This window comes from Aythya marila (genome assembly GCF_965140915.1).
Source record: "Aythya marila genome assembly, chromosome: 4".
Lineage (NCBI taxonomy): Eukaryota > Metazoa > Chordata > Aves > Anseriformes > Anatidae > Aythya > Aythya marila.
In genome coordinates this window covers 93,266-108,920 of record NC_139045.1, presented here as the reverse complement: position 1 = coordinate 108,920, position 15,655 = coordinate 93,266, and the positions used below count along the sequence as shown (strand labels likewise).

Here is a 15,655-nt window from a genome sequence, read left to right as displayed (position 1 = left end):
TGACACTTAAAGGTCCTGTAATACTCATGCATAGATTTATCTTTTATGTGCAGTTTTAAAGTTTTTGAGTACTCTTTAAGTGAGATTACACTAAATTAATATACTTAATGAAGTGGTACTTTGAATTCTTATTTTTTTGGGGAGGATTTTTTTTCCCTTGAATTAGATGTTGCTGTAGGATTTTTTGTTTATTTGTCTTTTATCGAATGATAAAAGTTAAATTTTTTTCATGTCATGAGTTAATTTTTCCAATCCTTGACCTGGTGGAAACTACAGATAAATTCAACAATTCACTGGGAACACAAATGCAGGTTTGGAGCTCTAGACTGTAGCAGAAGCACATGATTTCACAGGAGCCACAAGATATATCAGAACAGGCAATGTGGCAAAAATAAACAGTACAGTAGTGATAAGAGTGACAAGAGGGCAAATGTTAGGGTGTTAAATGAGAACCTGATTTTGACCAGTTCACTTGAAATTATTGGAGGAAACCTGCAACAGAATTCGACATCATCTTATGAATCACTTTTGGCATCCTTGCTTGCTTTACGTCATCTGCTTTTGCAGCTAGAGGTAGCTTTAAAAATAATTTGCTCATTATATCCTAGTTGTTTTTTGTATTATTTGGTGAAGTCTCATCAAAATGTTTACTATAATTTATTAATGAACACTGAATAGTGGTGAGTCCATGAACACTGAGGGCAGTTAAGTAGAATTTACTGATCTGTAGAATTTTAATAAGGTGAATGGGACACTACTGATCTTTTTAAGACGGTGCTCTTGCAAACCTGTAATTTGTGATCATAAGTAATTTTTTGATGAATTTCAGCTTTTTAAAAAACCACACCCTCCAAAGCGTGTTAGAAGCCGACTGAATGGAGAGGTTGTAGGAACCTCTGTACCCCCTGGTTCCACAAGTGACAAGATTTTTTTCCATCATTTAGACAACTTACGACCATCTCTTGCACCAGTGAAAGGTAAAACAAACCACAACACTTATTTCTGTTTCTTTCACAGAGCTTTCAGAGTTTCAATGAGAGAGTGTTTTTCAATATTTTGTTTAGTTTTAACTTTTATTCATAATGCTTGTAAATTTGAGAGAAAGAAATTTAAAATACCACAATGGTCTAAGGTTATTATTACTTAGCTTAAAGTATACTTGGAAAGTGCCAAATCTGTGCCATTTGGCAGTAACTTCTTAAAAGACACGGATAAAATGGGGCCTAAGCACCTTTTTCAAGTTTTAATGTGGAAAAAAGTGTTTGAAGCAAATTGCAAAGGTGTCTGAAGGATATTCAGAGTACTTTGTTTCTGGGCCAGCAGAGGCTTCACTGTTTATTTGCTATAGCAGAAGGATTGTTTTTCTCAGTGCCAACAAATACTGAGAATGTCGGCAGGAAAGGTTGGTTGCTGCAGTGAGACCAAAAAAGTGGGTTTTGACCTCATACGTGATATTGCAGTGAACAAAAGTTAATTGTCCATGAGGTAGGTAAATCCTATGCAGTGTTTTATGTCATAGATGTTTAAATGAATGTGTGTATTGTGTAAAAAGAAAAGGATGTACCATTACACAGAACGTAGCAGGGCTATACTTGAGGACAGGAAACAGGAAGCCTGTATTTGCAAAATTAGATAAATAAATAGGTAAGTAATTAGGAATGTAGACTGTGGGAATATTTGTCCAAGATCATGGAATCATCTAGGCTGGAAAAGACCTCTAAGATCATCTAGTCCAACCTCTAACCTAGCATTGTCAAGTCGCCCACTAAACCATGTTACTAAGTTCTACATCTACATGTCTCTCAAAGACCTCCCAGAATGGTGACTCAACCACTTCCCTGGGCAGCCTTTTCTAGTGCCATACAACCATTTTAGTAAGGAAATATCTCCTAATATCCAATGTAAACCACCCCTGGTGCAACCTGAGGCTATTTCCCCCTATCTTATCCCTTGGAGGTTGGGAGGAGAGCCCAATCCCCATCTCACTATGGCATCCTTTAAGGTAATGGTAAAGTACCATAAGGTCTTTCTTGAGCCTTCCTTTATCCAAGCTAATCAACCCCAGCTCCCTCAGCCACTCCTCATAAGGCTTACTTTCTAGTTCTAGACCCTTCACCATCCTCGTTACCCTTCTTGGGACACACTGCAGTGCCTCAATGTCTTTTTGTAGCGAGGGTCCCAAAATGATGTTGGCATCAATACCAAAAAAAAAAAAAAAAAAAAAAAGTAATATTTTAATTGTGCTGAAAATGGTGCAATCATTTCTAATGAGAAATGTCAAAGAGGTAATGTCTGTGCGATGTTAAGCTTGAAGGATACTTCATGCAGCATTGCAGGTGGGACCAGAGCAATTGTATAATCTCTGGCTTTTGTAGAGCATCAGGTATTTAATGGGATCAGATAGTTTCTGTCTTTGCATTCAATAAAAGATAACTCTTCTTTTCTAGAGCTCAAGGAGCCTGTGGGACAGATCGTGTGTACTGATAAAGGCATTCTGGCAGTAGAACAGAATAAGGTTCTCATCCCACCTACTTGGAATAAAACTTTTGCTTGGGGCTATGCAGACCTCAGCTGTAGACTGGGTACCTACGAGTCAGACAAGGTTTGTCATCTGAAATTGGTTTTAGTGCTGAAAGCAATCAACTATTCAATAGTGAAAGAAATCCAGGAATGGAAACTTAGTTTGCATGTCAATGAAATAATATTTGCTTGTACTGTGTATGTTTTATTGCCCCCATCTGGTTGTCTTCATGAGAACATGAGCAGAATGACATAAGCTAATTCATAATAATTTTTAACAAGCCTGAAAAACAAACAAACAAAAAATCAAATTAAAGAATGCCAGTAAAATTCACCAATTCACCTTTTGTGTTCTGTCAGGAGCCATTTTATGGCTGAAGCTGGAATTACTTCTGTTTGTGGGAAATGTAAAAGAGACAGCAACGATATCTTAGTTACTTAATGGTCCAGCATTCATTGGGTGGCACTCGGGCTTTTATTTTTTCCTACCAAGTTCCAATTCTGCGAGTAATTCTTTGTTTTCTTTACTTCCAGGCAGTAATTGTTTATGAATGTTTGTCAGAATGGGGTCAGATACTGTGTGCCATTTGTCCCAACCCCAAACTAGTTATCACTGGGGGAACAAGCACAGCTGTGTGTGTGTGGGAAATGGGCATCTCCAAAGAAAAAGCTAAAGCCCTCACACTAAAACAGGTAAAGTACAATGAAGTTGCGTATTAGGCAAACTATGTTCCAAGATCCAAGGAAGTATGAAAGGAGTATTGTGTGCTCAGTAAGCTTTGGAACAGTGAATCAAGTAGACGTTTGGAAATCTAAGTAGTCACGGTACTGATCTGCATTGAAAATTGGCAAACTGTGTCTTTAGAATTGCATTGGTTTGAGGATAGTTGACCACTATGAGCTTTTTGGAGATGCAGGGAATTGGGTAGCAATGTTAACAACAGTATAAAGATGTATTTTGTGTGAAATAATCTGTGTTATTGTAGTGCTGCCCCCATCTGAAAACTGTCAGGGATGGCAGTGAAGGAGACTGTCTCAACTGTTCATTTTCCTTTTTCTAAGTACTTCTGTCTTTTCTTTTGGAGTTGTTATGTTTAAATTACATTTTTGGTCAAAACTTTGCGCTTTCTGACAGTAATATGGTATTTGTTGAGCATAGTATACTTGTTCAGGATAACTTTATATTGTTGTTTCTTTGTTAATTCAAGACATTATCTTTTTATACAACAAACAAGTACCTGTGGTTTTGTCAGTTGCAGTTAGGTACAGAGGAAGTCTTGTGTGTCTATTAAAAAAAAACAAACAAAAAAAAACATCACCAACCCACCACCACCAAAAAAATAAATAAATCTCAAAGTATTCTAGGTGTGTGTGTCCTTGTTCTATGTAGTCAGATTATAAGAGCTATTGTTCCTGGTAGCATCTTAAAAATAGGATTTTTTTTTTTCCTAGTGGAAAGCTTCAGCTCAAACTAATCAGAAGAAATTTAGAGAATTTTTAACGAACTTCCCAACAGTAGTCTACAACAATGACTGTCCAAAGCTGTGTTTCCAAAGCTTTTTGCTTATGCAAGATAAAACATCATAACCTGAGTTTCAGGGTAGTGTAATTAAGTTGCTTTGCTTTCATCTTCTTGCAGCAGTGGGGTCAGAGTAAATGCAAGACTGGTCGCTGCAGCTTATCTGATGACTTGTAACTTGATAAATGCGAAAAATCCAACTGTATTCCAGACTCCTGTTTCAATGGTTAGTTGAGGCCTAAAATCTAAAAGATGAGTCTTCTCAAAGCAGCTGCTTGTAACTTTCTCCTCCTTGCAATTAACCTTGACTTTTTGATTATAATTTTGGCTTCTCTTCCTTCGTCTTCTCTCAAACATCAACAGATGTTTAAATAGGAGCCTTTTGATATTTACAGTGAAATCCTGTTTTCAGAAAATGACTCCTATTAATTTCAATTATGGAAGTAGTTGCAACTAAATACTTCCAGTCTCAGTCCAGTTGGATCTTCTGATAGGTTATTAATGTTTACTTTACCTGAATCTCTTCAGGTGTAATGTAGTCATTTTTGTGCTCTCTCCTGATTGCACTACATTCCTCCTTGGTTCTGTTTTGCAGGCATTACTGGGTCATACTGACACTGTCACATGCTTAACAGCATCGCTAGCTTATCACATAATTGTGAGTGGATCACGGGATCGCACCTGCATCATTTGGGATTTGAATAAACTCTCATTTCTAACGCAGCTTCGAGGTCACAGGGCTCCAGTTTCAGCACTCTGTATAAATGAATTAACGGTAAGAAACAAGCACCATTCACCCAAGTGTGGTGGGAGCAGTAGGCAAGAGTCAGAAATTATTAACATGAAGAAAAGCAGACTAGGCTATTCCGTTAATATGGGGAAACTTGATAATTCACGTTAAAATGAATGACCTGGTTTAGGGAATAATCTGCATCTTTTGTCCAGAGGAGCACATGGGTTTGTTCCATGCAGAGCGACTTAAGCTTGGCAGAGCTTATTAACAGTGCTGGCAGCAGTGTAACTAATGCAGTGTTCAGAGTGGTTTGTCAAACCTGTCATGGGAGCGAGGAGACTATTATATGTGACCTTGAGTGATTTCTGCTCTCTTAGGCTTAATTTAAAGGAAGCAGAAGGTGAATTAGATGAAGCTGTGGTGACAATTATAGCAGAAACAGACATATCCTAAGAGCTCCTCTCTCTGAAACTCCTATAAGTTGCATTTTGCCATTTATCCAGTGCCCATGAGCATCAAAACATTTGCCTGTGATGAAACCTTTCTTAGTTGGTCCATCTGATCTGGATGGACCATGCTTCATCTGGAACAATCTAATGGATGAAATCTAGATAAAATGGTGCTGAAATGCCAAGAGGGGGGTAGCAAGAGGTACAGTTTATTAGCTGCTCATCATTGCTGTAGTGTTGCCAGTATAGTAAACCACAGCTACCATATTCCTTTTGCACTAGTTGAAGTTGGGCCTTCTTTTGCTCTTCTTCCAATAGAGAAACAAATTAAATTAAAGGCAGTATGTATCAGTGAAAAAGAGTGAAGGCACCATGAGCTAGGTCATTTAATTGGGAATGGCAAGTACTTAAAATATACTGTTGGCTGCTTCTGCTATGAAAAATGGAGGAATTGGTCTATTCATTATATGCTGTAAATACAATGGCCTGGTTGTAACTAGGTCTGCTTTTGTACAAACAGTTTTCAAAAATGCATATTGTTCTCAAGGTTTTTTTAGGTGGTCAAACTCAGGAACTACTGAAAAGTTCCTGGTGAGATGCTTTAATAAATAAATTCAGCTTATATTTTTGCTTAATTAAAACCCAAGACTTGTATTGAAATATGAAGATGTTACTGGTCTTTTTAGGGGGATATCGTATCATGTGCTGGCACTTATATCCATGTATGGAGTATTAACGGCAGCCCTACCGCAAGTGTGAACACTTTCACTGGTCGAAGCCAGCAAATCATGTGTTGCTTTGTGTCAGAGATGAATGAGTGGGATACCCAGAATGTCATAGTGACGGGACATTCAGATGGAGTTGTCAGGGTAGGTACCAGGAATCACTGTTTGGAAAAATAAATTTATGCCTTTGTAATAGTAAATAGGTAAGTCACGTCTATCCAAGACAGGGTCTTGGCTAGTATCAAAAGTAGTCCTCCTATACTGGTATGCTCCACCTGTACAGTTCATGCACGTGCATAGATGTCTTCCTATACCCCCTTGAAAACAGGACTTAAAATGGTGATGTGACCTGCCTGTTGTGCTACCAGTGTTTGATTCTCATAATTCCTCTTAACTCTAGAAGTAGCTAGGAAGAACTCTTAAGAGTTCAGTATGTGTCAGTTGCCTTATCCTCTGTCCCTCCAGTTCTGGCGGATGGAGTTTTTGCAAGTACCAGAAACACCAGCTCCAGAGCCTGCAGAGGTGCTGGAAATGCAAGAGGATTGTCAGGAAGCACAGATAGGTACGTCTCCTACCCACAGTTTCGTATTTCCTTCTTAACTGATCACTTCTATATGTAGGTAAAATCCTATGTAGTGCAGAACAGATGATAGATGTTTTTCTCTCAGTGGAGAATATAAGTCCTTTAGGCATAACAGACAATCGGAGTTTTCATTCACCACCTTTCTTATGGTGGCTTCATATTGTAATGAGTAAGGAAAATCATGGCCATCATGCCCTTTATTTTATTTTCGGGGGGGGGGGGGGGGGGGGGGGTAAGGTCCTTTCTTGGATTATTTCTCTGTCAGCGAACCCAGTGGATGTATGTTGCCATCGTCTCAAAGCTATACATTTCTTTATCTTGAAATAAAACGATAGCACAACAGCAGAGTTAAGAACAACACAATGTTCTGTCAGTAGATCAGACAAATAATGCTGGCTTCTGTGAGCTTAAGAACTTGATCTGTGCTTTATGGACATTGGTTTAACTCATCTTTCTCTTTTCGTCTTCATGTTGAGGATATGATCTGGATGTGGATCCTATGATACTCATTAGTAATTGTTATATAAATAAAGCTCAGATGTTCAGTGTCACTGGGAATATCAGCATCTGGGACAGTTGCATTTTTACAAGCAAAGCTTGTTGTTAATATGTCTGCATGATGGTTTTCAGTCAACCCAAGTCTCTCTATTGATGTTTACTTGTGTAAAGTTTCCTTAGTAGCAGGAGGACCTTTTTTCCTAACTTAAGTAGTTTTGAAAGTTTTGCTCGTTGTTTCTTTCATAGCGTACTGCAGAAGAACTATTGTAGTAACTACCTACAGCTAAGGAATGCTGTATTCTGACAGACCAGTGCAAAAAAATGATGAACAGCATAGTGGTTCCTGCTGGTATTTACAGTGGTGGGAGACTGATCTCTTGCAAAGGCTATGAGATTTCAGCATGTGGTTTCCCTCTGGTCGTGCTGTAGTGGCACCTGTTGGGTTGTCTGTAGTGGAGCAGCAGAACAGGATAAAAGCTCACTTTATAAGCAGTCCTGCTAACAACATCGTCTCTACTGTTGCATGAATCCAGGGCAGGAAGCCCACGAAGAGGACAGCAGCGACTCCGACGCAGATGATCCGTGCATCGACCAGGATGTGAAAGCTCAAGAGAGCCAGAGTCAACCAGGCAGCACCAGCCACAGACCTAGGTCATCATCAAATAGAGTGGCAGCAGCATGGTCAGCAGACAGTGGCTCTGACGACTCCAGGCGTTGGTCAGACCAGCTCAGCTTGGATGAGAAAGATGGCTTTATCTTTGTGAATTATTCTGAGGGACAAGGAAAAATGCATCCCCATGCTCAGGTTAACCACCCGCACCCCAGCTATGCTGAAGCACGGCACTATAGCAAGCTTAAACCAGGTAAAACAAATTGGGCATGCTTCCTTGGTCAGAAAAATATGCTGTCAGCATTGACCTAAAAGGCAGTGTCTCTGCAGCTTTGAGCAGTGTTGGCTGATGAATTACAAAAGGATCAATGAAGAGAAAAGTTTATTTACTGAGGCTGCATTTTGTTTGATTTTTTTTTTCCCCTGCAAAACTTCGGTGGATTTGCCCTAGCTGGCAGCTAAGCTGCTCACTCACCATCCCTGCAGCAGGATGTGGGGACAGAATAGTAAGAGCAAAAGCAAAGAAATTCATGGGTCAAGCTATGGATAGTATAATAAGTAAAGTAAAGAGGAAGAAAAAACAGAACAAGTGGTACAAAGGCACTTGCCACCTCCCACAAGAAGACTGATGCCTGACCAGTCCCAGAGCAAATGGCTGCTTTACTAAAAAGTGCCCTCCGCTCAGTTCTATGGCTGAGCATGGTGTTACCTGACATGCAGTATCCCTTTGGTCCATTGGGGTCAGCTGCTGAGTGTTTGTTCCCTCCCAGCTTCTTGCATACCCCCAGACTATTGGTGGGAGTACACTATATGGTGGGAGGAGGAAGAATGGGGAAAAAAGAGAAAACCTTAGCACTGTGCAAGTACTGCTCAGCAGTAACCAAAACACTGGTGTTTCTTCAATGCTATTTTAGTCATATAACCAAAGCACAGCACGATATGGGCTGTTATGAAAAAAAATGAACCACAGGCAGAAATATTAATCTGGGCTATTGCAGGTAAAACACTCTGTCCTGTCAGGCTTTGTGTCTGGGTTTCACTGTATATGTCACCTTCTTTGCAACTACCAGCTGGACCTGGGGAAATGTGAAGCTGTTGGCTTTATGTTGTGTTCTCTACTTTTGTGCATGCATCAAGGAGCAGCTGTTTTCCCTGAGTGAAACTTGAGTCTCAGAGAGTTGTCAGTCTCTGGAGAGAGAAAGATTATTCCTTTCTCCAGAGTCACATGTCTGGTTATGTTGGGGAGGAAGGGGGTAACAAAAACGAGAATAAGCAAATTTGCTTTTTTTCACCTTCTACTTCCTGCTCACTTCTAGGATACAGATGGGAGCGTCAGCTAGTGTTTAGAAGCAAACTAACTATGCACACAGCATTTGATCGCAAAGACAATGCACATCCAGCGGAAATCACCGCACTCGGCATCTCTAAGTGAGTATCTCTCAAAAGATTACCTGACGCTTTTTTTGGCATTGTTGGGAGATGTAGTATGAAGCAGACAGCATTCTTGGCATAATGCTGTTCTATGGTTCTTTAGGTTAGAGCAGTAGTTGATATCTTGGTCATAAAATGTCATTTAATATTCTGACATCTAAAATCAACTGTTTATGTCTGTAAGCTCTAGTTGTTAAGGGAATGCTTTTCTTTTTTCTTGCAGGGATCACAGCAGAATTCTTATTGGTGATGGTCGTGGCAGAGTGTTCAGCTGGTCTGTGAGCGATCAGCCAGGCCGATCTGCAGCTGATCACTGGGTGAAGGACGAGGGGGGAGACAGCTGTTCCGGCTGCGCTGTCCGGTTTTCACTCACTGAGAGGCGTCACCACTGCAGAAACTGTGGACAGCTCTTCTGCCAAAAGTAAGTCAGCCACAAGTCTCTTGCAGACTCTTTTCCATATAGAATTTTAGACTGGTTAAAGTTATTGCATACCACCAAATTCTGCTAACAGACTGACATTTTCCACTCCCTTACCAAAACAGAACTGATGAATAAAAACCATCAGTGCTTTGAAATTTCCAGGCAGGAGATGGTAAAGGCAGATAAGCCCCCTTATAAAAAAAAAAAAAAAAAACAGTTAAGATTTCAGCTGACAATAAGTGTCAACTGAGAATGAAATCTGGTGCCAGTTTTGAAAGTTCCCTGTCGCCCATCTAGGGAGACAAAGTCTTGAACTCTAGGCATAGTATCTTAGCAAAGGAAAAAAAAAAAAACAAACAAAAAGCTTTTTCGGCAAATAGCTCATCTTGTCAGTCTAGAAGCAACACAGTCAAAATGCAAACAGTGCACAGGACTGTAAGGATGCTGATTTCAGTAACATGCAGCCTCAGACAGCAAAGCATGTAACACAGGATATACATGAGCTCCCCCTAGCCAGGAGCAAAGGTGGGAGTCTCTTTTCTTGTCCAGGGGGTTGGAGACAGTACTTTCATCTATGCAGCCACACTTAGAGTCAAAAATAGTAAGGATGATTCTTTGGAAGCTACCTCACGTGCAGAGTCATATTATTGATGCTGTGGTGACCGTACAAGTTAAATCCTTATTCTGCCAGGCTGCGTTCTATTTCTACATCAGAATTTGTTTGAATGGTGTTCTGGTATTTGAAGTCATGATAATTTTTTTTTCAACTGGGAAAAAAAATGGTCTGTCTGGGAGAGGACCAGAGATCACAGCAGTGTTTTCCTCTACAGGTGCAGTCGGTTTCAGTCTGAAATCAAGCGTCTGAAGATTTCATCTCCAGTCAGAGTCTGCCAGAACTGTTTCTACAACTTGCAGCACGAGCGGGGTTTGGAGGAGGGGCCCAGGAATTGATAGGGTATCGGCAAACGAAGAGCCCATCCAGCCCCAAAGTCACTACAAGAGTTCATGAGAGTACTGTGCTGTGATCAGAAGGGATTAGAATATTGTCTGTTTACACTTAAGATTATACTGCTTTTTAAGCACTGAAAGTATAAGGGATCACTGAATTGATTTGTGTTGATGGAAGGTGAATGATGAGGTTAACGGCATATTTAAGTGAGAGCAAGGCCCAGTAAGACATAGTTGATAACTTCAAATATAATAGAATTGTCAACCTCTAACTCTGTTGACATGGTATAAAGAAAATCCTCACTTATCCTAAACATCAGTTCTTGTCTTGTTTTTGTAGAGCTAGTTACCTTTACCGGGGCGAGAGGGGAGGGGAAGGCTTTTTAGAAGATAGTTGTAAATCTGCCTTCTTCGCAAGCAACTGTGTAGTTAGATACACAGTTATATTATATGTAAATAGATATAATGGCCTTTTTATCTAAATATGAACTTAACTGCCTGTTACACGGGATTTCAGATTAACCGCTATACTTTGTGTGGCATCTTTATCTCATCTATCAACTTAAATATGAATGTTTAAATAACAACAACAAAAAAAGAAAACTCAAAGGCATTATGTGTATTTCAGTTAAAAATCCAGTCTGTGCATGTTTGTTCTTTCTGTTGCCCACAATATCTTTATTTAAAAAAAAAAAAGGCTATTCATGGGATTACATGTTGTTTTTTTCAAAAGAAAAAAAAATTTTGAAAATAGTACTTGGAATATTTTATTCTAGCTGTAAGATAACCAGGAACTAAAATTGTACACTTCGGTTGCATTTTATACCAAATTGTTTACCACTTCGTGTTGTTCATATTTAACAAGGCCTCTTTTATACATATGTCAGAGCTAAAGTTTTGTTAATGACTTAATGTTCATTAGCAGCTGATTCATGCAGTGCAAGAACCAGCTTTTACCTTATTTAAATGAATAGCAATTGGCTTGCATACAGGTACAGAATTAATTTCTTGTGCATATAATTTAACCTCCTGTCCCGTAGCTTATTTGCAAAAAAATGTTTGGAACAACATAGTTGTTGCTCTGAAACAGGTTAGTGCTGGTCCTGGCAGAAATGCTTCTCAGAGCTATCTTCACATGTCAGCAAATGGCATGAACTCGAGGACAGCCGTAGATTTCCATTACCATTTTTAAAGTTTTAATATGAATTAAATTGCAGGTTTTGTTTGTTTGTTTGTTTTTTACTACTCTCACTTGTTTTGCACTACATGTGGGATAAAGTAGAGACACGGACATCCACTGAGATTGGAACACATGCATCAGATAGGCCCATGGACTACTCTCCAAAGGAGGTCTTGACAGTGTTTTTTTTTGTTTGTTTGTTTGTTTGTTTTGTTTCTTTAATGTATATGTATGTATTTTGTAAATGAGTGATAAACTGATATAGATCTAGGTACGTTGGCAGTGGGTTCTTCTAAATAACAGTAAGGATATGACCCAAGCCAACAGAAGACAAGTGGCTCCGCTAGAATGTCATTGAGTGTCTTTGCTCCAGATGGTGAGATTGTTCTTCGCTGGAGTGAATTGGGTGGACTCTGGTCCCTGGACTGCAGGTGGTTAATGCTATTGTTGGAATTGCAGCATGGAAAATATGGGATCCTCTGTGGTAGCATGAGCAACTTCCAGAGGGTTGCCAATGCCAAGGGGGCACACTGTCTTCTCTTGACTGGGGCTTCTAGGGGAGAATAATTTGTTAGTCCTGACCACTTACTCTTTAACCTGGTATCACATGTTTATGCACTGAAGGTTAAATATGTATTTTGATACAAGTTTGTTTATTATGTATGTGCTGGTCTGTAAAATGAGATAAATTACTGTTTTGGTATGTATACTAGGTCCCTAAATGAACAGAAAGACTACTCAGCAGTGTGCAAGGGCTCTAGAGTAAAAACAGGTTTGATTAAATGAGCTGACCCAAATAGATCCTTCTGGATCCGGACTGTGATGATGATGAAGTAGCTACATTGCATGGCTCCCTTGGCAGATTTATTGTTAAAACCAGAGGGGGGAAGTCCTCAAATGTGTGTGGAGTGTTTGAATGTCTGTATCCAGATGTTCTCTCTAACATTGCCTTGACCCTTCACAAAATGATGCAAAACCAGCATAGTTCAGAAGATAGGCTGGTAGCCTACACTTTTTCTGTTGGAAGAAAAGGCTATTTTAACAACTACTAAATGCCTTTGAGTACTCAGAGATTCCCTCTCCCTGCCTCCAGTTTTCAAATCAAAACCAAATTTAAGGAAGAATTAATTTCCACAGACTAGAGCTTTTACACCCACATTATTAAACCCTAATAAAAACAGGGCTACTGTGACAGTAACTCTGATATACTCTAAACATGGAAAGAAAAATCTGACAGATAGTATTAGTGCAGGCTCATGAAGATCATGGGCTGTGGGTGGTGATATGGTTGATGATGTTTGACCACATAGGCATGTTGTATGGTTGTTGATCTGGGTGTTTTACTTTTGTCAGCGTGCTAAAATCAAGGTTGTTATGCCTTGCAAAGTCTGTAACATAGAGTTTAGTTCAAATTTGCATTTTGCAAACTGATAACCACGGCTTTCTGACTTAATTCTTTGGTTGAGCTGTTCCAAATACACATTCTCACAAGTAAGAGGTGTGGAAGGGAAAAAAAAAAAAAAAAACACAAAACAAAACACCTGCTGGTATTCCCTCTGGCAACTGGTGCTGTGGGCAACCGCTTTGTTCACTTGGGAGTGGTTTTTCTTTTCAAGGTTCTAATGCAAATACTTTGTTTTCCATGTAAAAATTTGTTGCGCAAAAATATACTCATGTACACTAACATCAGTAGACTGTAATCTCTGCAAGTACCTCACACATCTTCACCTGCCTTGTTCTTTGTAGGATATTTACTCATGTACTCTTAACATTCATATGTAGTGTGCAACTGTAATGTCACGCTTATGAGAGGAGTTGGCTGCCTCCAGCCTACAGTCATCAATTCAATAGCAAAACACTTTAGATAAGTTATTTTGCACTTTCTTATGTATAAAATTGGTAGATACTTATATTTGCTCTGTATCATTTAAAGACTTCTTTTGTTTCAGTAAATGAACTGTGTATAAAATATTTATGCAGTTACAACTGTTTTTAGAAAGTATTTTTAATTTCAGCAAGTTTGGTTACTTGTTGCATGACTATTAACAGAGCTGACTTTTTGTGTCAGTACAATGTATATTTTTTTTGTCCTGTTATTAACTTGTAAGCCCTAGTTAAATGACCATTTATTTGTACAGCATCAGGAGTAAATTGAAGATAACTGGCTAAGACTGGAGTGTGGAATTTTGTACTATATTGTAGAATCTAATATCTGTTTTTTGGTGGTTATGTAAAAGGCCTGACGATTTACTATCTAGTGTGCAATCTGTGATATCTGAATGTTCATTGTATATTTGTCTCCAATGCAAAAAGGTAGAGTAACACAATTACAATACATGATTAAATGCAATAGTTCAGGTACTTAAGTATTTTTTTTCATTTCAAATAAATAACTGCTATTTACCACCAAAAAGCTGTTTTGCATTTGTTGGAAAGAAGCAACATTTGCAGCTGAATAAACATTTTTAAAATGGGAGTGGTAATTGATGAGTACCATGTTTCTTTATCCTCAGAAAGAGTAAATTGCTACCATTTGATACAGTTTTGTTTTCTGAACACCAGTACATTCATCCACAGTGATGCAGTGTTGATATTGTGAATCTCTGTATAATTGGTTTTGGTTTATGAGTGTCATTTTAGTTTGTGAAGCCAGCAGAATTTGACAGTGTTTATAAGAGTAGGCCGTATAGATCCAGGGAAGGCAGACAGTAAAGAATGATTAAAGTCAAACTCCATGATGACGTGGCAAGAGGAGGAAGTATTAAAAACTTAAATCATCTTCCTCACGGAGAGGACAACTGCTAAAGCAGAACTTGACCTTATCTGGTGAGATACAGATTAAGATCCCCAAATATATATGTTTACTAATTCTTCAACCATTTTTAAACTATTTTCTGACTTGGTAATGCTAAAGAAGGTGGGTTTTCACTGTGGTAGTTACTTACATAGCAATGCTGGCTGCTAACATTTTTTCTCTACTTAAAAACCAGGCTTTGATGAAGTTGGATCTACCATGTTCCTTGGCTGATTAACACTAGAACTCATGCTGCATTCTTGGTATTTATCAGTAAGTGTATTATTTGGCTGTAAAAGTCATTTCTACTGATGATTCTAACTGTCTGTGCTTACTGCATTAAATGTGAACTCATTTCATGAAGGCTTGGTGGTGTGTGTGTGGGGGGGGGGGTGTTCAGAGTGTATTTAAGTGTGCTCTTGGGTACTGGTTCTTTTGGGGTCACTGCCCTCTCCGTGGAGGGTGAGATGCCCTCCTACCCTTAGTTCCAGGATGGTCTGTGTGGCAGAACCTCTCGCTGTATGATATTTAAACCTTTTTTTCTCACTGGCAAAAATGAGTTAGCTCTCTTCATAGATTGGTTAAAACTTGTGCTTGATTTCATTTTGACTGATGCAAAGAACTTGTGGTTAGTTGCGTAAAAAAAATTTAGAGCTTTTCTTCTGTCTTCAAGACGTATGTTCCTATGAACTCAGTCTAGTCTCTTATGGGTTCTTTTGGGGATAGTCTCTGTTTTGTTTGTTGCTGGTGGAGATGAATTCTTTTGAAAGCTTTTACTGATGGCTGTGTGATAACTTGGTGAAACCCTGCTCATAAGATGAGGCTTTGGGTGCTGAAAGTCTTCATCTTGAACCTGGCTGGCTTGAGTGTCTGGTGGAGTAAGCGGTGGTAGGAGTGAGAGATAATACTGGAGCACAGCCACACAGCTGTCTAATTTGTAGTCTTCTCTGTGTGAATATTGTTATTTGAACTGGCTACATAATCTGATTTCAAAGTAAATTAAATAAGAAGAAAGGCTTGAGAAAGGTTCAGTGCATTATAATAGATACTTTTTTCTAGCTGTGGGAAAGAAGTGTTGTGTGAAATCTGTTGTAAACTTCTTTTTTGACCTTAAATTGAAACTGATAAGATGCACCGGACTGAAAAGTTAGTGAAAAAATCAAGCTCCTCTGATCAAAATTCAGTAGATACTTCTGCAGTTTGCCTAAAAAAGGGCCCTCGTAACCGTAACTTCAGTGGTAGGG

General features: G+C 39.0%; 1 protein-coding gene across 11 annotated transcripts in view; it reads left to right on the top strand.

Annotated features, from left to right (window-relative positions):
• Nucleotides 1-14,757, top strand: part of WDFY3 (WD repeat and FYVE domain containing 3) — a 194,109-nt gene extending 179,352 nt beyond the window's left edge. For 8 of the 11 annotated variants that reach the window (XM_082759312.1, XM_082759316.1, XM_082759315.1 and 5 more), the window contains 10 exons: nt 830-977; nt 2,448-2,602; nt 3,055-3,213; nt 4,635-4,814; nt 5,908-6,090; nt 6,412-6,508; nt 7,561-7,890; nt 8,954-9,065; nt 9,292-9,489; nt 10,320-14,757. In XM_082759312.1, coding sequence (XP_082615438.1) covers nt 830-977; nt 2,448-2,602; nt 3,055-3,213; nt 4,635-4,814; nt 5,908-6,090; nt 6,412-6,508; nt 7,561-7,890; nt 8,954-9,065; nt 9,292-9,489; nt 10,320-10,440 — 1,683 coding nt within the window. In that variant the 3' untranslated portion in view covers nt 10,441-14,757. Of the gene's footprint in view, nt 1-829; nt 978-2,447; nt 2,603-3,054; nt 3,214-4,159; nt 4,531-4,634; nt 4,815-5,907; nt 6,091-6,411; nt 6,509-7,560; nt 7,891-8,953; nt 9,066-9,291; nt 9,490-10,319 lie in introns of those variants that run through there. The other 3 variants (XM_082759310.1, XM_082759311.1, XM_082759319.1) reach the window with 2 other exon arrangements.
• The last annotated feature ends 898 nt before the right edge of the window (nt 14,758-15,655 follow it).